This window comes from Amblyomma mixtum, chromosome 10 (assembly GCF_055824585.1).
Source record: "Amblyomma mixtum isolate Tamu chromosome 10, ASM5582458v1, whole genome shotgun sequence".
Lineage (NCBI taxonomy): Eukaryota > Metazoa > Arthropoda > Arachnida > Ixodida > Ixodidae > Amblyomma > Amblyomma mixtum.
The window spans coordinates 53,303,745-53,327,354 of record NC_143021.1 but is presented as its reverse complement, the minus strand read 5'-3'; the positions used below and the strand labels follow the sequence as shown (position 1 = coordinate 53,327,354).

Below are 23,610 nucleotides of genomic sequence, written 5' to 3'. Positions count from 1 at the left end.
TTCAGCAGCATCCGGAGGCGTTCTTGCATTTGCATCCGCAGTCTGCGCTGAAGGCTACTAGGAGGCTTTGTCTCAATCTTTATCCATGCGTTGTTGTTCCATCGCTGTCTCCTGTTCGTCCTCAACGTGATGCTGTCCAAGGAAGGGGGGGGGGGTAGGAGGGGGGTGTCACATGCGGTTCAACCATGCCGCAGGTACTGCTCGATGATGGCGTCTGTAATGCATACACCCTGCCCCTGAACACTAGGAAAGGGACGCCAACATCGCTGCAGCATAGGAAGAATGTCCACTGCGCCGACATACTGTTGTTGACTGGCTGACCTTCAATCCACTAAACATGCCACGTCGAATTCGTTTCGTTTGTTTATTATAAGTACGTTTGAAAACATAGCCAGGGAGCAGCATAGCCAGTAATAAACATATTTAAACTAAAACGCAATTCTCTCGTAGGTGGCGGCTAGAAGCATTAAACCTCACAGTTGAACACAAAATTACAATTGCATAGAGAGATCTAACGACTTTTAAAAATAAATGATGATACCCCTTTAACAGTAGTAATTTCACCACACAAAGATTGTTTATGCCCTCTAAGTATAATCTGTGAGCGGCAAAAATCAAAAGGTCTTTGTCGCGATGATATGCGAGAAGTTAATTCTCTCTAAAGCCTTATGTAGTGCATGAACTTAGAGATGCCACCTTCAATCTCACTGGCCCAGGAAATCTGTCGCATGATCCTTCTAGGACCTCCAGTTTAAAGTGTTTGCACTTGTTGGACTTCTCTTGATAATCTTTTGATAAATGCAAAAACTTTTGACAAACGCCAATACGCAGTTGCATGCTCTCTTCTACCCGAGCCATAAGTTGTACAGTATGTGCGGGTCAATGACATGGGCTGTGGAGTGCACTATATTAATTTAGGCCACTTCAGGTTTTTTGCCCTTCTACTTGATAATGCTCCAAAATAGGAAAATATGAAACTTAATTTGTGTTTTCGCACATATTTCACGATGATTGTGCGAAACATATCAACTATAATTTTTATTGTCGAACTATTCAATGTCCTTGAATTAGTCCTTGTACACGGCGTTACGTTTCGGGCGATTCGACGAACGACGAGCAAGCGGCGACACCGAAGGTTGTCTGGAACGCCTTTATTCCAAATCGGCAGACGGGCAGGAATGCTGTGGCGTTTATATAGCATCCCCAGAACGCCGGCGCGCCTCCAACTCGGCTCGCCTAAAACGCGGGCGCGCGTCCCACTCGGCTGGTCCAGAACGCCGGCGCGCGTCTCACTCGGCTCGCCCTGAACGTAACAACTCCGCCCACTTTTAGGAGGGCACCACATAAACTGAACAAGTTCTTCGCTGTTATGCCAACAGCTGTGAAGAGCTCCCCCACAGTCGTAAGTCGACAATAACGTAGTTGTGAGTGCAACACGCACCGCTGTTCCATATAACAGTCATGACGACCAGTTCGGCGCTGTTGAAATCCTGCTTTCGAGATCTGGTGCGGCGGAGTCCACAGACGAAAGCACCAGCAAAGCACAGCAGCACACCGTTCCGAGGTCACCAGCATAGCACAGCAGCACACCGTTCCGAGGTCTGGCTGGAGGAGGGGGTTGTTCCGTGCCGTTGATGAGATGTGGACCGCACTGGCCAGGCATCAAGGCTGCCCCGATGGTGTCTTTTTGAACCTCTGGCCGAAGCCACCGGTGTCCCATTCTTGAAAGAGGCTGATGGCTGGGCAGACGGGGAAACAAACAACCAAGCCCCACAGAAGCCACCGAGGCGCCCAAGATGTCAATTCTGTACACCGAAAATGCCTTTGTTTGCCTCATTATACTGCCCAAAAGTCTTCCTAAATGCAACCAAATTTTTGCCCCAAAAGAAAAATATTAGTATCGAATATTTGAAAAAGGAATAAGCATGAACGATTGCCTAATGAGACTATGTACAGTGATGCAGATGAGCCAAAAGAAACAAGAACTCTAGATGGCGTACTTATTCGTGCGCCCGACTTAAGAAGTCTGCGTTCGCATGAAGTTTACCTGTCTTATGCTTTACCACAAAAGCATATTCCTGGAGAGTTAAACTCCACCGGAGCAATCTGCCGTTCTTTTGAGACAGTTGCTGGAGCTATGTCAATGGTCCACGATCAGTAATTAGAATAAATTCAGAGCCCAAAAGGTAACAGCGAAGTTTCTCGACAGCCCACACCAGGCAAGCGCATTCTTTTTCAATTGTGGTGTAAGGTTGTTCCCTCGAAGTAAGCTTCCTGCTGACAAACAAAATCAGGTGTTCTTGCCCTTTGTCGTTTTCTTGGCTTAGTACCACGCCCATACCTCTTTCGCTAGCGTCACACTGCACCAGGAAAGGCCTCGCGTAGTCTGGGGTGGCCAGCACAGGCTGAGTTGTCAATGCCAGCTTCAGGGACTCAAACGCTTGACTCTTACGATCGTCCAATACAATGTTATTGCGCTCCTTTTTCTTGAGGGCATCCGTAAGTGGACTCGCCTTTTCCGAGAACCTGGGAATATACTGATGGTAGTAATTAACCAGCCCGATGAAAGACCACCACCAGCACCATCGGCACCAAGGTAAGGGGTGCTTTTCGTCGCTCGTTCGGACGTCCCGTCCTCTGACACGTGTCACACGAACGAACGAACTCCTCAACGTCCTTGAAATAACCGGGCCAATAATAATCTGCCAATAGCCTGCACTTCTTTTTCGTGATTCCTGAGTGCCCCGACCATCCTTCCTTATGAGCAATTTCCAAGAGGTCATGCCTGTACTTGCATGGAACTACCAGCTGGTCTATTTCATTCCCTCCTTTGTCCTTAAAGTGGCGATAAATAATACCGTTCTTCGCATGAAACGAAATATTCGGTGTTAAATTTTTTCCCAGACTATCTCGACATTTTTCTAGCGTTGAGTCCGTGGCCTGTTCTCTGGTAAGTGTGGCGTTATCAACATTTATCAGAGCACGGAAGTTCGCGCTTTCCGGCGAAACCATCGTGGTTACGTCTGCTTCTTCGAGCGTATCCTCCGGCATCCTTTCTGCCGTTTCGTTATCTGACTTATCAGCTTCTGCCCGCGTCGCGAGCGTTTGCGGCTCCGAGCCGTTCGCTGACGTCATGGAGCGAGTGACTATTAGAATGGGATTCATGTCAAGCGAGACGCCCGAGTCATCGAGCTGCCTTGCCGTTCTGTTCGAAAGAATGTACGGGCAGTTTGGCAATACCCCGTCGGACACTGCTGCCTCCGCGTCTACTACACCGAAAGGCCCGTCTAGTTTTACTCTGGCTACTGGCAAGCTGGTTGTACGATCTTCCAGGGCCTGTCGAACCCACACGCAGTCGCCTGTGAAATCGTCTTGCTTCACTAGCGAGGAATGAACCAGGTCGTGTGTGGCTCCTGTGTCTCTTAAAGCCTTGCAAGAGTGACCATTTACTTCTATGTCGTACAAGTATGGCCTAAGCAGGTCTTCTGCCTTATCCATGCACAAGTTAACCGGTGACACTTTGGCACACGACAGCCTGAAGCCACATGACCCGGCTGGTGACATTTGTAGCAAAGAATAGGCTTTCTTGCTTCAAACGACTTTGTTTTTAGCTTTTGCTTTTCTGGATCCAACGCTTCCTTTGAAGGTGGAACCTGCGTCGAACGCTCTGCGTTTTTAGATAACGCACGAACCGTTCCTCGCTCGTGGCTTCGGACAAAGCTAGGCTTTTCGTTATTAAACGTTTTCCCGTGTCTGGAGCAATACAGGTCGGCGTAATCTGCCGCCACTTGTACGGTTTTTACATCTGGCCTGTCCTGAATCCAATCCTCCATTGTTGAAGGAATAGAACAGAAAAACTGCTCAAGTGCAATCTGCGCTAGCACCTTTTCGCGGTCCTCATAAGAGTCTACACCACGGCGCCAACTCTCTAGAAAGCCCATTAACTTGTAAGCGAACTTGGCATAGCTTTCTTCCAGCTGTTTCCTTGCCTCTCGAAACTTTATTCGAAAAACCTCAGGGGACAACCTGAACTTCTTCAGTAGGCAGGTTTTTACGGAAGAGTAATCATCCGCCTCTTTGCAATCTAACCTTGCCAAAGCGTTAGCCACTTCCGCTGGCAGCAAGCTCAGAAGCCGTTGTGGCCAGCTCGACTCCACGAAGCCCCCTTTTCTGCACACCCGCTCAAAATTTACTAAGTAGAGGCCTATGTCTCCCCCGACGCCAAAGGGCTGCAAGAGACTTCGCATGTCCAATTTTGTCGATATATCGACCGCCATGGCTTCCTCGCCCTTCTTAACCTTTTGCTTAAGCATTTCTAGCTCAAGTTCTTCTTTCTTCCGTTTCCTCCGCACGTCGGTCCAAGATTCTAAAATTTCATCGGCGTCCGCGCCACACATTTCAATGGCCGAGATGATCTCGGGTTTTCTCATGGCTTTCGTCACCTTTATGCCGAACTCTTCGGCTAAGAGCATTAATTCGGGCTTAACAATCGCACCTGGATCCATCTTGTTACGACCGAAATTTTACGAGGAAAAAAATCTGGCTGCTTTCCACCCACTGCCCTTTCTAGTCAGTGACAGTCTACTTTCATCTTGCAAGCTACCTGGTGAACAAAAGAGACTTTTCAGGCACTCAACGACAACAGCCGCGGAACCCGGATTCGTCGATCCCACCGCTGCGACCAGCTGTTACGTTTCGGGCGATTCGACAAACGACGAGCAAGCGGCGACACCAAAGGTAGTCTGTAATGCCTTTATTCCAACTCGGCAGACGGGCAGGAAAAAGCGGCACAGCGCTCTGCCGTGGCGTTTATATAGCATCCCCAGAACGCCGGCGCGCGTCCCGCTTGGCTGGTACGCCGGCGCGCGTCTCACTAGGCAGGCCCAGAACGCCGGCGCACGTCTCACTCACGTAACAACGTAACACGTAACAACGGGTATAGTATCGGTCTTTTTCAATCCGCGTGCTCGTAGAACCCTTTTGAAGAAAAAAAATTATGTTCAAGTGATCGAAATAGCAAATAGTAACCGGAAATGCATATTTATTTCGTGAAAAAAAAAATAGCTAAAGGTTGTGTGTCTTTCACGGGAAGTGAGGTTTGCCAGTAACAAAATTAAAAACGGGTGATGAACCTATAGATCTTATTGTCCTCCATGACACAGCCTGGCGTAAACGATGTCGAACTGTGCCTGTTACAAGCACAGGCAACTATTTGCCCACGTTATCGGGCAGTGCGTTCATGGGCAGTGTCCGAAGCGCAAGCTGCGTTTGTCGTACCCAATGCATGCCTTGTGGCTCCTACCTCCCGGCGACATACGGTGTCTGAGAGTGCCGCCGCGGTGGCTCAGTGGCTATGGTGCTCGGTTGCTGGCCCGAAAGACGCGGGTTCGATCCCGGCCGCGGCGGCTGGAATTTCTTTGGAGGAGAAATTCTAGAGGCCCGTGTACTGTGCGATGTCAGTGCACGTTAAAGAACCCCAGGTGGTCGAAATTTCCGGAGCCCTTCACTACGGCGTCTCTCATAGCCTTAGTCGCTTTGGGACGTTAAACCCCATAAACCAAACCAAACCAACGGTGTCTGAGATTTTGGTTGGTTGGTAAACATTTATTAAAACAGTCAAGGGGCCGAAGGCCCAGATCTAGGGGTCGGCCAAGACTCCTTGGAATCTGGCAGCCTCTAGAGCGAGACCGATGAGCGTTCGTTGGTCGTCTAGGGTAGAGCTGCGTAGACGAGCCTCCCAGGTATGTTGTGTGGGTGTTGGCATGTGTTGTCGTGGACAAGTCCAGACCATATGAAGGAGGTCTGCTGGGATATTGCAGTGTTTACACATCGGCCTATACCGCTCAGGAAATATATTATGGAATCTTTTGGGATTGGGGAAAGTGTCCGTCTGGAGTTGGCGCCATGTGACGGCCTCTGTCTTAGTAAGTTCTTGGTGCGGACCTGGATAGAGTTGGCGAGAAAGACGATAGTGCTGGAGCAGATCGCGTGAAGTGATTATGGTGTCCTTCCTGACCAAGGCGGGCATGTTGGGGGCGGGATGATAAGCTGCTCGGAAAGTGAGCCCTCGAGCTAGCTCATGTGCTCCCTCATTACCCTTCAGACCCATGTGGGCTGGAGCCCATATCAGTAGGGTCAGGTGTTTAGGAGGATTTGATACGAGTACGCGAAACGCTTCGATTGAAATACGGCCATGAGTAAAATTAAGAATGGCGCGCTGTGAGTCACTTATGACTACTCTAGCTTTAGAAGTGGACCGCGCGAGAGCAATAGCTACTTCCTCCGCTGTAGTGATATGTGAAGTGCGTACGGAGCAGGAGGCATGGAGAGTCATGTTCTCATCTGTGGCAACCGCTGTTGCAGCAGTCCGAGTAGGATGGTCTGCCGCGTCTGTGTAAAGCACGTCAAGTCGGCCAGCATATCGCTGCTGGAGTGACGCGGCCCGAGCTTCTCTGCGATCTTGATGATGAGTTGGATGCATGTTGCGGGGGAGAGGGAGAGTCTTGATGTTGGCCCTGATGGCAGGTGGGAGATTGACCACCGAAGATGGCAGACGGAAGGGAGCGATGCGAAGTCGTTCGAGGATAGAGCGGCCTGCGGAAGTTAGGCAGAGGCATTGGCGCTGGGCCAGGAGGGCCGCCTCAATGAGCTCGTCAACCGTGTTGGAGACACCAAGGGCGAGGAGCTTGTCGTTGGGAGTAGAGAGAGGAAGACCAAGTGCTGTTTTGACGCCGCTGCGGATAAGGCAATCCAGGCGGTGCTTCTCCGTGAGCGTGAGACGTAAATATGGAGCAGTGTAAGCAATACGACTTACTACAAATGCTTGAAAGAGACGAAGGAGATTCGCCTCCTTCATGCCTGCCCGCTTGTTGGAAACGCGCCGTATGAGACGGGCTGTCTGCTGTGTGTATCGATGCAAGCGTTGTATTGTGTTGGTGTTGGCTCCGTTGGCTTGGAGGTGGAGGCCAAGAATTCGGATGGTGTCGACCGTAGGCACGAGAAGGTTGTTAACAGTGAAGCGGATATTTGGAGATGTGGGGGGTTTCCGGGTGCCGGGATAACGCACAAAGAAGAGCTCAGATTTTGCTGCTGAGCACTTAAGTCCTTTGTCCGATAAGTAGTCTTCAACTGTGTTGATCGCAGCCTGGAGAGTCTCTTCAATGTGTCCGTCACTGCCGCCAGTCATCCAGAGGGTGACGTCATCCGCGTAAATGCTATGATGAAGGCCCTCGTGGCGGGCGAGTCGAGCGGGAAGGCCCATCATAGTGATGTTGAAAAGCAGCGGAGACAGGACGGAGCCCTGCGGCGTGCTCTTGTTGCCCAGGGAGATATCCTCGAGGGAGTGTGGACCGGCAACGAGCGTGGCAGTGCGATCCGTAAGGAAAGCACGGATATAGTTGTACAGAGTTTCGCCCACCTGCAGATTCTGGAGGTTGGACAGGATAGCAGTGTGTTGAACGTTGTCGAAAGCTTTAGCGACGTCGAGGCCCAGGATGACCTGAGTGTCTCGAGTCTTGTGGTCCAGAAGTTCATGCTTGAGCTGGAGCATAACATCACACGTGGATAGATGGGGCCGAAAGCCGACCATGCTTGGCGGGAAGAGATCACGATCCTCTATGTATGTCGAGAGCCGCGCCAATATAACGTGCTCCATGGTCTTACCCACGCAGGACGTGAGTGAGATCGGACGGAGGTTGTCGAGGCTTGGGGGCTTACCTGGCTTGGGGATAAGAATGATCTTTGCATGTTTCCATTCCTTTGGGAGAACGCCGGACTCCCAGCATTGCTGCATGTAGGCTGTGAGTGCATGAATAGAGCGGTCGTCGAGGTTACGGAGAATCTTGTTATTGATGCGGTCTGTGCCGGCTGCCGAGCCCGGACGTAACTTAGCTAGTGCAGCCCGGACCTCTGCCACTGTGATCGGGGCGCTGAGGGAAGGGTTGTCGGGACCCGCATAGTCTGGGAGCAGAGTAGGGGGCTGCGGATTGATGTATTTGTCCCTCAGCCGGGCGAGTAACTCATCTGGAGAGCCTGGAAACTGATGTAGGAGGCGTTCCAGTTGTTGGGCGTTCTCTGAACGAGTGCTAGAGGGGTCTATGAGGTGACGCAGGAAGCGCCACGCATCTGCTCTTGAAATGTTGCCATCTAGTTCGTCACATAAAGCATTCCAATTTTGGCGATCCAGGGTAAGGGCGTAGCGTTCAATCTCTCTGTTCAGCGCAGCTAGCTGTTTACGTGCATAACGGTCAAGCTTATGCCTGCGCGTTTGGACAGTGAGCTGCTGCTTGCGACGCCAGAGGGCGAGCAGGTGTGAGTCGTAGGGGGTCAGAGGATCTTCCGGGTAGACTGATTCCGTGGCGGCTTGTACGTCTTGAAATAGCTCAGAGGTCCAGAGACCAATATCGTCAATCTTGTGAGGCGGGGAGCGGCACTCTCGGAAGCGATGCCAGTTAGTGAAGAGTTGGGGGCGAGCAGGGCGACCTGCCGGGCCCCCTACGAGAACGAGCTCTAGTAGATCGTGATCACTGCCCAGATTTACGTGCGTGTTTGTCCAGGAGGCATCCAGGCCTTCGCTGATGATGGAAAGATCTGGAGTAGTGTCACGCTGAATGCTGTTGCCGTGACGAGTAGGAAGCGAAGGATCATTAAGAATGATGAGACGGTTATCATGGATAGCTTGCCACAGTGTCTTGCCCTTGAGCGTATCTGTCTGGTAGCCCCAGGCCGTGTGGTGAGCGTTGAAGTCCCCGACGATGGCAATGGGACTGGAACCGGCCAAGCGTGAGACTTCCGCAATGAGAGAATGAAAAGCAGGACGCCTCGCCCGGGGGGAGCTGTACACGTTCAAGAGGAAGAGGCTACGGCCTCGTTTGCGACGGGGTAGAATTTCCAATAGAAGATGATCGATAGTGGAGATGTTAGTGTCGTGAGTGAGAGCGGTTACATTCCTTTTGACAAAGGTGACCACGTTTAATGAAGAGAGAGAGTTGTGAAAAGTACGATATCCCGCTAGCTTGGAGGTGGACCCCGCCTCTTGGAGGGCAATTATTTCTGGGCGATCTCTGTGTTGCAAAAGCTGTTGGAGGAGAGCTCGTTTACGGGTGAACCCCCGACAGTTCCACTGCCAGAGGGTGAGACGGGTGGAAGTGTTATTGCGAGCCATGTTGGTTTAAGCGTTGCTCTAAGAGCTGTATGCGCGTTTCGACCTGCATGAAGCGGGCACCATGAGCTTCTTGCGTACGTGTCAGCCTATCCATGGCCTCTGTGAGACCCTGAAGCTGCGAGAGGACTTGGGTAGAGAACTGATGAAAAGTGTTATTGAAAGTGTCTTCAATGTTAGCCATGCGTCTGTAGAGGCGCCTGTCTAATGAAGGCGCGATTGTGCAAGTTTTGCGTTTGGGTGGAGAAGGCTCTTGCATTGAACCATCCTCCTCCTCGTCGGGGGCAGTGGAAGGAAGCGGGAGTGTGGGTTGGGTAGCTGGTGCGTTGGTAGTTGTCTGTGCGGCCTGTAATGCTGATTTAAGATGTGAAATTTCTAGTGCTTGCTGTTGTATGAGAGCTTTAAGTTCAGCTATCTCACGTGAGGGAGGTGGTGGCTGTTGTGAGGGTGGTTGAGAGGCTCGATCTACCCAGCCTACCTTACTCGCCGTCTTCTTGTTCAGGGTGTCACTGCCGGGAGCCCTGGAGTGGGATGGTCGGGATCTGGACCTGGAGGGTGACTCCTCGCGCCTCGTCCGGCTCCTGGCACGTCCTCGATCTTGGGAATGGCGGGAGGGCAGCCGAGGGAAGGAGCTGGATCTGCTCTTGGAGCTGCCCCGGGACTTTTTCTGATCCTGGTGCAGGTCGAGGCGGCTTTTGCGTTGCATCCCTTGTTTAGCTTCCTCCTCGGACTTGCGAATATCCTCCCAGCGGCGTTTGTTCACAATGTGTGGAGTACGGTAACTTTCTTTGCAAGTCTCGTCTCCCGTGGGGTGTGCGTGCCCGCAGAGGCGGCACCGAGGTTCACATGCGTGGCCTGCAGCGGGTTTCAGCGTCCCGCACGTTCTGCAGCGTTGATTTGGTGTGTTGGCGCACACATCGGCCCGATGTCCGAGCTCACCGCATGCGCGGCAAACTTCGTAGCGTTTCTTGTAAAGATAGCACCGAAAGGGTACGCCATAGTAGTAGATCCATCTTGGGACGCGTTCGTCTTGGAAAGTGAGTAGAATAGACGCTGTCTTGCCCATTCTACGAAGTTGGAATATTGGAGGGTTGCGTGGGTCGTCAAAGTTTGCGTGGAGGTCGGCTGTTGTATACTCGAGGTCGATACCGCGCACCACTCCTCTCCCGCAGGTTTCCGGAGCCGCCGCGTACGCAGAGACTTGGTACATCTTGTTGTTGATGTTGAGAGTCTTGATATTCAGGAAGTGATGCGCACGTTCCTTACTTGCTGTGCTGACGCTGATCGTGTTCTGTTTGTCGTTAACAAGGAGTTGGTCGAGGCCCTTGCCGTCGGTGTCGCGAAGTCCGGCTGCTGCCTTTACCGCGACAAAAAGCCGGGGAGCTGAGAAATTACCCGCAGCAAGACCATCACGGGGCCGAATAATGATCTTGAAATCGTCGCGCGGAAGTCGTGGTTGGTTAGAGCCGACAGACTGCTTTGCTAGGCGTCGGCCGTTGCGGAGACAGCTCTTACGTTGCGGTGAGTCATCGCCGCCAGCAGCGTTCACGTCGACGCCGGCAGCTGTAGAGCCGCCAGCTGCGTTCGAGTTGGAAGTCCTGGCAAGATCTTGCTTGCGCTTCTTGTCGATCTTGGTTATCCAGTCGGTTTGGCTTTGAAATTCTTCTGGGGTGATATCCGTACCTTCTACCACGTCCATGGCACGAATGGAGAGCAGGCCCTGTGCCATGAGGAACCTACAGTCCGTGCCGGTGGCGGCGGCGGCCGCCTCGGCTGAGGTTAGGCTTAGCGAGACGGGCGGGCGAGGCTAGATGAAAAGCGCCGAGAAAGTAGGAAATACTTCAGTTCTTGCCTTGAAAGTGGTTTCGATCGATGTCGGAGCACTTGCGATGTCAGTTGTGATGAGTGAAAGGTTGATCCAAGCGAAATTTTCGGCCAGCCAACGTACTTTGGCAGTAGCCCATGTGAGCCACGGCTTACTTCTTGACTGAACGCCGCGTTCCCACGGTGTCTGAGAGGCTTCCTTGTGCAACAGAGCAACGGCACAAGGCCAGAGGACGAGAAGGGACGATACTCAGCGCTGACTAACAACAGAAGTTTATTCAGGAAGTCATGCTTTTGCCAGCGACACTGAAAAACAGAAAAACACAAAGAGCCGTGACAGATATCCCTCCGACCAGGCACGTATTTGATAACACAAGGTTAACACGTGTGCGAAAATTTGTTCTTTCTGCAAGATTGCGAAAGAAGCAAGATAGCGACAGAGAGGCTCTCTGAAGCTTTTGGACCATGCCTCGCCCTCGATGACGGCACCGATTGCAGGATGCAAAAGAAAGGCGGAGCGAATGATGAGCGTGGTCACGCACCATTAGCAACCAATAGAGGTACATGCTACCTATTTATAAGCCTTTTATCTGCGAGTTGTGCGGTTTCTACTGAACCAAAACTATGTAACACAACTCGAGCGGCCCCGCCGCGGCGGCTCATTGGTTATGGCGCTCGGCTGCTGACCCTTAAGACGTGGGTTCGATCCCGGCCGCGGTGGCCAAATTTCGATGGAGGCAAAATTCTAGAGGCCTATGTACTGAGCAATGTCAGTGCACGTTAAAGACCCCAGGTATTCTAAACTTCCGGAGCCCTTTACTACGGCGTCCCTCATAGGCTGAGTCGCTCTGGGACGGTAAATGCTAATAAACCAAAGAACTCGAGCTGCTATTTTTTCGTACGCCAGTACAGTCGCGAGCAAAACTATTAGCACAAATCACTGGCGATCAGAATTGTGATATTTCACAACGCGGCGGTGCGGTTCCCAGACCTGCCTATCGCGCTGTTTCCATGTTTGCAGCATAGCGGGGGGACGGAAGGAAGTAAGCTTTATCAATCGTGCTACCGCCCGATCGTCGAAGTGCCGACCCTACGTGACTGTGCATGCGGCATTTATTCTGCCTCGGTTAGCATGAGCAAAGATGGAGTAAAGTTTCGCTTGTCCACCAAAAGCGAATAGGTTCTTTTCCTCTTCTTTCCTTCCTTTGCACCAGGCGTGCCCCGTCGGAGACGGCTTCTGAAGTCTTGAAGGCTGAAGGTTTAGCTAGGCAATACTGGGAAACAACAGAGAACTTGCTGGGGATATAAACTGAAGCTTTATGTACAATAATTTACATATATATACAAGTTTAGCAGTGAGCACAACGACAACATGAAACTGGCTAACATTTACGGGAGGCCCCTACTCGGCATAGCCGAAGATGCGTTACATCTATCTCCGTAGCCCAGAACCCCTTTTCCGGGTTCGGGGCCCAGTTTTAACGACACATGGGCCCGGCCCATATTCATCAGCATCCAATCGTGTCAAACCCTTAACACGATTGGTTATTAGGCGTGTGGCCCGGCCTCCAACTTCCTTAAGGCACATAACTCTCTCTCAAATGTACATAGTGATCCATGCATTCGAAGAAGAGGAAGAAGTTGGTTGGCTCTCTCGCGCGCGCTCGAACCACTAGGGGACCGCCGCAGGTTCTTCGTCTCTGCGCGGGTGTTCTTTTTGGCGTTGCACGCTACAGTTTGGTGGAGGTGCGGGGTACGCTTCCCGACCTGCAAACTCCGTACAGCGTCACTACGGACCTCACACCGGTTCACCAGCGACCCAGCCGCCGTCTCCGCAGAGAGTCGCCTGAATTTGGGCCCCTTCCCCCGCCAACAAGGACGACGCAGCCTCGACCGCCGAGTCCAACTGACATGGCCACTGACACCAGGACCCAGCCGCCGATCCAGCCTCTACCGTCGAGTCCAACTGCCATGGCCGCTGACACCAGGCCCCTGGCGCCGATCCTTTGCCACCCACCGCGAACACCGCCATCTTTTCACGGTGACGTGTTCGAAGACGCTGAGGACTGGCTGGAGACGTTCGAGCGGGTCGCACGCTACAACGGCTGGTGCGACGAGCGCAAGCTGAATAACGTCTACTTTGCCCTGGAAGAGTCTGCTCGGACGTGGTTTGAAAACCACGAGGCTACACTTCCCACCTGGGAGACGTTTTGCCGGAGTCTCCTGGCTACGTTCCCCAACGCTGACCGCCGGGAGAAGGCTGAAGCTGCGCTGCACTCCCGAAATCAGCGCACGAACGAAAGCGTGCGCATGTACACCGAAGACATGACCCGTCTTTTCAAGCGCGCCGACCCCAACATGACAGAGGAGAAGAAGCTGCGCCATCTCATGCGTGGGGTTAAGCAGGAGCTGTTCGCGGGCCTCGTGCGCAGCCCACCCCGCACGGTGGCGGAATTTCTAACCGAGGCGACCACGATGGAGACGACGCTGCAACAACGGGCCCGCCAGTACAACCGGGACATCAACTGCATGGTGCCCGAAGGCTTTTCGTCGTGTCTCGGCGGCAGTGCAGACACCTTGCGTGAACTAATTCGCTCCGTTGTCCGGGAGGAACTGCAACGGATCCATCTGCCTCAGGTTGCACCTGCGCCGCTGGCAGCGCTGTCCGAAGTTGTCAGGGACGAGGTGCGACAGGCTGCGCAGGCACCTCCTGTCCCCGAAGCGCCATCCCGGTTCGATGACCGACCCACGTACGCATCTGTTGTACGTCGCACGACAGGCTACGGTCCCATTACCCCAACGCCTGGCGTGAGCAACATCGGCACATGTCACGCAAGCGTGCCTGGCTACGGTGTGACCCCATCGACCTCCGTGAGTAACATCGCCACGTATTCTGCAACCGCATCTGCTACAGCTGGGCCACGCCCTCGCAAGTCGAATTTGTGGCGTACACCGGACCGCAGGCCTCTCTGCTACCGCTGTGGGGAGCCTGGTCACCTCTACCGCGCCTGTCCGTACCGCCAAGTGGGCCTTCGCGGTTTCCATCCCGACGCACCCTGCCCTCAGAACGGCGAACGACCGCATGAGATTGCACAGCATCTCTGGGCACGCCAGAACCCTGCCTACTCTGGAAGGCGCGAGTCCCGTTCCCCTTCGCCTCTCCGTTATCGCTCTTCCAGCCCTGGCCGCCAGAGTAGCTCTGCTGGCCGTCGCTCGCCGAGTCCGCGTCGGGAAAACTAACACCAGCGACCTCTGGAGGCAAGGCCGCTGACATCGGGACGTGTCAAGATCCTCCATCGCGGAACCCTCGAGCCGACGATACCCGGACAGAGAGAGGCAGCGACAGTATCAGATACGCTGCATCCGATTTGCGTGTGACAATTGATGGCACTGACATTACCGCGCTGCTCGATACCGGTGCTGATTACTCTGTTATGAGCCGTGCCTTCGCTGGAGAACTTAAGAAGGTTCTGACACCGTGGACGGGGACCCCCATTCGCACCGCTGGTGGCCACCTAATTTCCCCTGTGGGCAAGTGCACGGCTAGAGTTGGGATTAGTGGTTTTACGTACGTTGGTGAATTTGTCGTACTCCCCGAGTGTTCCAGAGACTTGATTCTGGGGATCGACTTCCTGCAGTCGAACGGCGCTGTGATTGACTTTCAGGAGGCACGTGTCACGTTCTCGACCAAACAGGCCGTGGCACGCTTTGACTCCCGCGATCCCTGCAGCAACGCTCTGCGCATTGTCGAGAACGACGTCACGGTGCCGCCGCGGTGCAGTGTTCTGGTGCTCGTGCGGAACGACCTCTTTCATGACTACGAGGGCCTAGCGGACAGCCATAGTCCACTGCTGCTTAAGCGGGGACTTGCCGTTGCAAGAGGTCTCGTCCAACTACGTGACGGCCGCACCCACGTCCTCCTGACTAACTTTGCCAACGAATATCAGCACCTGGCCAAAGGCATGGCTATTGCCTTCCTCCACGACGTTGCTGAGGTTCCAGGTTTGTGCACCGTGGGAGGACCCTCTCCGGAGTATGCTGGCCCACATCACGTTCTTCAGTCAGTCAGAATAAATCCTGCCTTGCCGTCGATTCAGAGGGATCTTCTGTCGGCCCTCTTGGCAGAATTTGCGGACTGTTTCGCTACGTGCTCGAAGGTCGGCCGAACTCCACTCGCCAAGCATCGTATCATCACTGAACCACTAGGGGACCGCCGCAGGTTCTTCGTCTCTGCGCGGGTGTTCTTTTTGGCGTTGCACGCTACAATATTGTAAAAAGGGCATCATTATCACTTAAAACATAGTGAATTCCGAGAATGCACACACATACGGATTGGCCCTCTGGGTTACGTGCCCCGCCCCACACTTCCACTGTATTAGAAAAACTATCTCCCCTATGGAAAGACACAGCAAAACACATAAAAACATGTCAAAACACTTCCACGCGTACGCCTGTCTCCCCAGTACCCGTGACCTTGACGATTCCCGGAACTAGGGCAATTGTCGGCCCCAAATTAGCTGCGACCGTCACAAACAACGCCCGGGAGCGCAGATCCACTTTCCGATACGAGTCGGATCACAATGGACTGCCGACCCCACCAGCCGTCCTCCAGGGTCCGGGCGGCGACATAACTCGAGTGGCTGTCACTGTCCCCAATTAAGCAGGTGGCTGTGCTCGTTCTGTCCGGTGGTATCTTCTTCGCGCTTCCGTTTCTTGAGACCGAGTTGTCGAGCCTCTGGGCTATACCGGACGCCAGAGAGCTGCACCGTCGCCCACAGCTCCCATTCATCCGGACGCACCTGGTCCTGCTTCGTCCAGCAGTGTTCTCTGTTCAAAAGAAAAGCGGTCGAACCTCCGAACGAAGCGTTCGAATCTTAATTGGGTCGCAAGTGGTGTTTGTCAAGCCGCGGTGAGCTGTGGGCGTACGATGCAACGGTGGCGTTGACATTTTTATGGCTCTTTCTACACTGGCACAAAGCGGTCCCGGCGAGAAACACGCGTCCTTCCCCGAAAGGGGACAATGGGAGGCTTGGGTGAGCCCGCCGCTCCCTCTCTGGCTGCTTCCCGCTTTGCGCACTCCTCGCAGCACCCCCCCCCCCCCCCCGCCGGGGGCTCTCCTGGGTCTGCAGCGGCGACACAGGAGACAGAAAGATGGGCGCTCCTAATGAGACCGCGCGCGTCCACAGATCTCCTTGGGGCCCGCTCAACGGCGAAGCTCCGCTCCGTTAGCCGCGAAGAAAGGAGGGGGGGGGGAGGGGGAATAAACACACATGGTGCATGCTAGCCCTCTACAGATGGCTTCTTTTTTATTACGGTTTTTATGTCCGTGATGGTTTGTCAAAAGGAACTCGAGGGAACAATAGATGATAGCGCTGCTTTTAGCCAGTATTACACAAGCTTGTAAAACATGTAGAGTTTATTTTTTCAATGCAACTAATTCACACAAGCCACTTTTTTGGGAAAGTTTAGTAACAATATTGTCACCGACAAACGCCGCAGGAAGCGTCAAGCACAGCCGTTTTCTAGGACGAGGCTCGCCGAACCGCCAAGCTCATTCAAGACAAAGAAGACGCTCGGCCACGCGCTGGGAGGCAAGGTTCGGTTACCAGCTGGCGCCGGCAGAGTGTCAGCAGTGTGGCATTGCCCTCCTCCCTTCCAAGAGGCATCGTCTCGATGCCGCACGGGCGAGGAAAAAAATAATAATAAAGGTAAGGCAGAAAGTTAACCGCGCGAGTGCCTCCGTGAAGAGAGGCTAACGGGAGTAATACGGCTTCATTCGCGCCACGTGGACGACTTCGGACGTAGGTTGTCGTTGTCGAGAGGACCGGACAGTTCCTTGAGGGAGCACCTCGTAGGTCACCGCGCTGAGGTGGCGCAACACCTGGTAGAGACCAAAGTAACGGCGAAGAAGCTTCTCAGAGCGCCCTCGCAAATGGATCGGGCTCCACGCCCAGACTTGGTCACCGGGTGTGTAAATCATCTCTTTGCGGCGGAGGTTGAAACGCTTGGCGTCGGATTCGTTGTCGAGCCACACGGCGAGCGGCTTCGGCGTCACGAACAAATTTGTCAGCGGCCACGACAGAAGAAGGAGCAGGTTCCGGGAGAAGCACGGCGTCCAGCATGGTCAAGGCTTCGCGACCGTGCACCAAATGGAACGGAGTGAAGCGTGTCGTTTTGTGTAGCGCAGTATTGTACGCGAACGTGATGCAAGGCAGTATCCCGTCCAAGTTTCCATGCTCATCGTCGACATACATCGGAATCATACCGGCAATTGTCTTGTTAAGCCGCTCAGTCAGTCCGTTCGTTTGTGGATTGTAGGCTGTAGTCTTCCGATGGCTGGTGCCACTGAGACGAAGTACTTCGCTCGTTAGTGCCGACGTAAACGCGGTTCCCCTGTCAGTTAATACGACTGTAGGGGCCCCGTGACGAAGCACAATGTTGTGAATGAAGAAATGTGCGACTTCGGCTGAGGTACCACAGGGAAGGACCTTGGTCTCACAGTAGCGGCTAAGATAGTCAGTGGCAACAGCAATATACCGGTTACCCATGGAAGACGTCGGAAATGGGCCGAGTAAGTACATGCCGACCTGTTGAAATGGGAGGCGCGGGGGATCAATAGGCTGCAGGAGCCCGGCTGGTTTAGTCGGCGGCTTCTTCCGGCGCTGGCACTCACGACAGGTTCGTACGTAGTGGTGGACAACCGCAGCAAGCCTGGGCCAGTAGTACCTGTGACGTGTGCGCGCCAACGTGCGGGAAAACCCGAGGTGACCCGAAGGAAGGTCGTCGTGGTACGCACGCAGAACTTCGTCACGAAGCGCTGTAGGTACTGCAAGCAGATAGGCTGTGCCCGTTGGGCCGTAATTCTTTTTGTAAAGGACACCATCGCGCAAGCAAAATGATGACAGTCCGTGCTTGAAGAGTCGACGAGGAGATGGAGCGGTTCCTTCGAGGTACTCGATGAGGGGAAGCAGTTCGGAGTCGCCCCTCTGTTGGCGGGCAAGAGTGGACGGGGTGAGAGCAACGAGGAAAGCAGAATCGTCCTCGGACTCGTCCGCGTGGCAGGGAATAGGAGCGCGGGACAGACAGTCAGCATCGCTGTGTTTCGGTCCGGACTTGTGCACGATGGTGACATCAAATTCTTGCAACCGAAGGCTCCATCGAGTAAGCCGCCCTGAGGGATCTTTCAGATTTGCCAGCCAACACAGTGAATGATGATCGCTCACAACCCGAAATGGGCGGCCATACAACTACGGACGGAATTTCTTAACTGCCCACAGCCCAGCCAGACATTCCTTTTCCGTGGTGGAATAGTTGACTTCGGAACGGGATAAAGTGCGTCTGGCATAAGCAATCATGCGTTCTAGGCCATCTTGCCACTGAACCAGAACCGCACGGAGACCAACGTTACTGGCGTCAGTTTGTAGTTCCGTGTCGGCCTCCTCGTCGAAGTGGCCAAGTACAGGCGTACATTGGAGACGGGACTTGAAGTACAGAAAGGTGGGCAAGTTGGTTATGACTATTCATGGTAAAACAGCGCGGAAAAAACACGAGGACGGAACAAACACGACAACACCAGCGCTGACTTTCAACTGACGATTTATTACGCACATGTGTACATATATAGCATTCCCGCCAAACACTAAACAGAACAAAAAAACACTGCATCATCACCGAAAATCTACATATCTACAAATGCATGCTCCAAAAAGGTGATTTCGCGGTTAGCCAGTGATAATGAGGGCTTACTAATGCATGCTGTACCCCCTTTGTCAATGTGATATGCCTCTACTATTTACTTTACTATCTCGTCCTTATGTTTGAAGATGACGGATGTCTGATGAAGCAATGGGGCGCATGTGTGCTCAGGTTGCCTGCAGTGAAGCGCCAAATTCGAACCGGCTGCCTTGTCCAAAGAATTATGGTGCTCCCTCAGGCGTTCGTTTAGACATCTCCCAGTCTGGCCAACATACCACCCACCGCAAGAAAGGGGAATCTTATACACAACACCCTCGATGCACTCAACCCTCCTCTCTACGTGTGCTGTGGTACAACCACCACCGATCCTCCTTCCTAGTAGGGCATCTCGCTTCCGCTGCACAGCTCGACAAATGTTGCTTAATTTTCTGCGAGACGAAAATACCACATCAATTTGAAATTTTCGTCCCACTTTCTTCAGACGGTTGAAAATGCGTGTACGTATGGGATGACAGCTATCTTCCGGCGCTTTGAGACTTCATTCGCCTGAGGAACACGCTTATGGTCTGATTTGATTTTGGCCACCAACCTTTCGCATAACCTTCCAATAGTTGCCTCAGGAATACCAGCGTGCTTAAGCCTGGAAATTTGGCCTTGCACTCATTCCTCAATAAGATGGACACACGACTTGGTCAGAGCGGCGCGAACACAAGACAAGGCGATGCCTTCCTTTACCAGCTTGGAATGCCTGGACTGAAAACTGAGTAAGGGCTTTACGGAGCGAGGCGAATACAACCAGCAAACATGTCCGGACTCAAGTCTTAGCTCCACATCCAAGAACTGAATCCTACCTTGTTTAACGTTCTCCATGGTGAAAGCAAGTCCATGACCATTTCTGACAAATGTGTTCACGACATCCTGCGTGCATTCTTCGTTTTTTACAAAAACGAGGTAATCGTCCACGTATCTGTGTACTTTCAATACGCCGTCCGGTACCTCTCCTGCAATTGCTTTGTCAATTCTGCTAAGGAACAAGTCACTTAGCAGCGGAGCCACGCGAGAACCAATGCATATCCCGGAACGCTCATTGTCTGCGAGCAAGGAACGCATGCCTGCCTGTACTCGAGGAAGGGTAGTGGTCTTGGATGACGCTGTTGTGGAGGAACGCCATCGCAAGACTCTGGAGCTGGGACCAAAATTCTGTTTTGAACCATGGCTATTACCAGTTGAAGAGTTGGCCTTGTCAAGGAGAATCGCTGGGCAAGTACCCGAAGTGTAACGTCAGCAGTGCGTCTCCGAGTGCTTCTCGGCTATTCAAGGCTCCCTTGGCAAGCGTAAAGCTTCGAAAGGGTTTGGAGCATTGGTGAACCACCTGGCCGCGAGGGACCTGAGACCACTGATAGGAGACAAAGAAGGGTGCTTTGTTGTGATGAATGAGAGCGTGTTCTCGGAGAAAGCGTTTGCTGCCACTTCCAAGAATTTTCGACAAGTGCAAGAGAATGCCGCAAAAGTTAAGAGACGTGCCGTCGCCCTTCTTAAAAAGGTTAGTCACGACCGTTTGCGTGAGTCCGTTAAGTAGTCGGAACACAGTACGCTTGAAATATTTTTTACGGTTAAAACCCATAAAATAGGTTTTCCGTTTCGATCCATAATTTCGGAGAGGGGAATGTGGCAGCTGGTTGTTTCCAGCTACTTACAGAAGGCGCTTGTTTCCCTTGCTTTTGAAGGCCCTTTCCGAACGCGAAACTCTGAGGTCGTTTTGGAGTACCTTCAGAACAATAATCCTGGTGACTGTGATGTGTTCAGTGTTGACGTCGAGGATGTATATTATTCGATTCCTCATGACTGTTTGCTGCGCTTTGTAAGAGAATGTATAAGTGAGGAAAATGATGAAGTGCGCTTCCGCAATGTTTGCGGTGTATCTGTTGATGCTTTTCTTGAAGTGCTGTGTATGTACCTCCGGTCTACCATTGTTGAATGGAATGAAGGTGTGTTTATACAGCGTTCCGGGATATGCATTGGTTCTCGCGTGGCTCCGCTGCTAAGTGACTTGTTCCTTAGCAGAATTGACAAAGCAATTGCAGGAGAGCTACCGGACGGCGTAAGTACACAGATACGTGGACAATTACCTCGTTTTTGTAAAAAACGAAGAATGCACGCAGGGTGTCGTGAACACATTTGTCAGAAATGGTCATGGACTTGCTTTCACCATGGAGAACGGTAAACAAGGTATGATTCAGTTCTTGGATGTGGAGCTAAGACTTGAGCCCGGACACGTTTGCTGGTTGTATTCGCCTCGCTCCGTAAAGCCCTTACTCAGTTTTCAGTCCGGGCATTCCAAGCTGGTAAAGGAAGGCATCGCCTTGTCTTGTGTTCGCGCCGCTCTGACCAAGTCGTGTGTCCATCTTATTGAGGAAGGAGTGCAAGGCCAAATTTCCAGGCTTAAGCACGCTGGTTTTCCTGAGGCAACTATTGGAAGGTTATGCGAAAGGTTGGTGGCCAAAATCAAATCGGACCATAAGCGTGTTCCTCAGGCGAATAAAGTCTCAAAGCGCCGGAAGATAGCTGTCATCCCATACGTCCACGCATTTTCACACCGTCTGAAGAAAGTGGGACGAAAATTTCCAATTGATGTGGTATTTTCGTCTCGCAGAAAATTAAGCAACATTTGCCGAGCTGTGCAGCGGAAGCGAGAGGCCCTACTAGGAAGGAGGATCGGTGGTGGTTGTACCACAGCACACGTAGAGAGGAGGGTTGAGTGCATCGAGGGTGTTGTGTATAAGATTCCCCTTTCTTGCGGTGGGTGGTATGTTGGCCAGACTGGGAGATGTCTAAATGAACGCCTGAGGGAGCGCCATAATTCTTTGGACAAGGTAGCCGGTTCGAATTTGGCGCTTCACTGCAGGCAACCTGAGCACACGTGCGCCCCATTGCTTCATCAGACATCCGTCATCTTCAAACATAAGGACGAGATAGTAAAGGAAATAGTAGAGGCATATCACATTGACAAAGGGGGTACAGCATGCATTAGTAAGCCCTCATTATCACTGGCTATCCGCGAAATCACCTTTTTGGAGCATGCATTTGTAGATATGTAGATTTTCGGTGATGATGCAGTGTTTTTTTGTTCTGTTTAGTGTTTGGCGGGAATGCTATATATGTACACATATGCGTAATAAATCGTCAGTTGAACGTCAGCGCTCGCGTTGTCGTGTTTGTTCCGTCCTCGTGTTTTCTCCGCGCTGTTTTACCATGAACGGGACTTGCGTTCCGTGAAGGCTCTTTCTTGGTCGTGGTCTGAAAAGAAGGGTTCAGCGTCTTTCGTCTGGCGGGTCAAAGGCTCAGCTAGCTTTGAGCAATTATGAACAAACCGGCGATAGTATGCACAGAGGCCCAAGAAATGGCGTAGGCTCCGTTTGTCTGTGGGCTTAGGGAAGGCAGCTACGGCGGCCGTCTTTTCGGGGTCTGGACTAACGCCTCGAGCGCTGACAATGTGCCCAAGACACTTCTGCTCATAACACGCAAAGTGACATTTTTCCGGTTTTAGAGAGAGACCAGCGGAACGTATGGCTTCGAAAACAGCACGCAAACGTTTCAGGTGCTCATCGAACGTGTCGGAGAAAATCACGACATCGTCGAGATATACGAAGCACGACTGCCACTTCAGGCCAGACAGCACGGTGTCGATCATTCGTTGGAATATGGCAGGAGCCGAGCACAAGCCAAAAGGGAGCACCTTAAACTCGTATAAACCGTCAGGGGTAATAAAGGCGGTCTTCTCGGTAGCGTTCGTCCACCTCTATTTGCCAACACCCACTGCGGAGGTCAAGGGACGAAAAGTAGGTGGCATGGCGCAGGCGGTCTAGGGTATCATCAATGCGTGGCAAAGGGTACTCATCCTTTTTCGTGACGTTATTGAGGCGCCTGTAATCTACGCAGAACCTGAGGGTGCCATCTTTCTTTGTGACGAGGACAACAGGCGATGCCCAGGGGCTCGTGGACGGTTGTATGACGTCGTCCTGGAGCATTTGTGTAACTTGGCGGCGGATGGCGTAACGTTCTTTTGAAGACACACGATAAGGGCGCTGACATAGGGGTCGTTGGTCGTCAGCAACGATAATTCGGTGCTTGGTAAGCGGCGTCTGTCGCACCTTAGAAGTTGATGCAAAACAGTCGCGGAAAGAACAGATGAGATTTCCTACGGAGCGTTTCTGACTGGCCAAGAGGTGCGGGTTCACGTCGGTCGGGATGGCTGTAGCCGTCGCGTCGTCGAGGTGTGACGTCGTGGACAAAGAGCACTTCCTGGTACACTCTCCGAGCACGTCCAAGTAAGCTACGACCTCTGGCTTCGTTAGATGCTGCGGTTCACGGGTAAAGCTGGTGACTAAGATGCCGGTACGACCGTTGGCGAGTTCTACTAGGCCTCCGGCTACACAAACTTGCCGAGCGAGTAGCAGCGACATGTTCGCTTCAGCGATGCCAAGGGTGCCGTTGCTGCCATCACACTCGACTGTGACGAATTTGCTGGCTCGCTGGTGTGGCAATATTAACAGGAGCACTATCTCCTCAATTCAGGAAAAGAAGTAAGGAGGATAGCCAGCTCGCTGTCGGTATGCCAGAGCAAACACGTCATGGCACTAGTGGTGTGGATAGGCCCCACCGACCCTCACAACGCTTTGAAGGCAAGGAGTGAAACAGGCTGCTTGCAAGAAGAATGGAAGTCTGGGTGAGTTGGTACTGATTCATAATTTCTGCAACAGCGCTACACAACGAGGACAACGAGCAAAGTGACACAAGGACGTCTTTCCAGGCAAATTCAGGAAAAGCCTGCAGCCACTTCCATTCCTCTTGAACCGCCCCCCAAAGGATGTCTGGCGATGACTCGCACAGCTGCCTTTTAGCTGGTCGCTTTTTCATTAATCCCAATATAT

General features: G+C 52.6%; 1 protein-coding gene across 1 annotated transcript in view; it reads left to right on the top strand.

The window, feature by feature from the left end:
* The first annotated feature begins 10,887 nt into the window (after nt 1-10,887).
* Nucleotides 10,888-23,610, top strand: part of LOC149325811 (Golgi-associated plant pathogenesis-related protein 1-like) — a 104,709-nt gene continuing 91,986 nt past the window's right edge. Inside the window, exon 1 of the mRNA XM_089564392.1 lies at nt 10,888-10,938. Coding sequence (XP_089420518.1) covers nt 10,888-10,938 — 51 coding nt within the window. The remainder of the gene's footprint in view (nt 10,939-23,610) is intronic.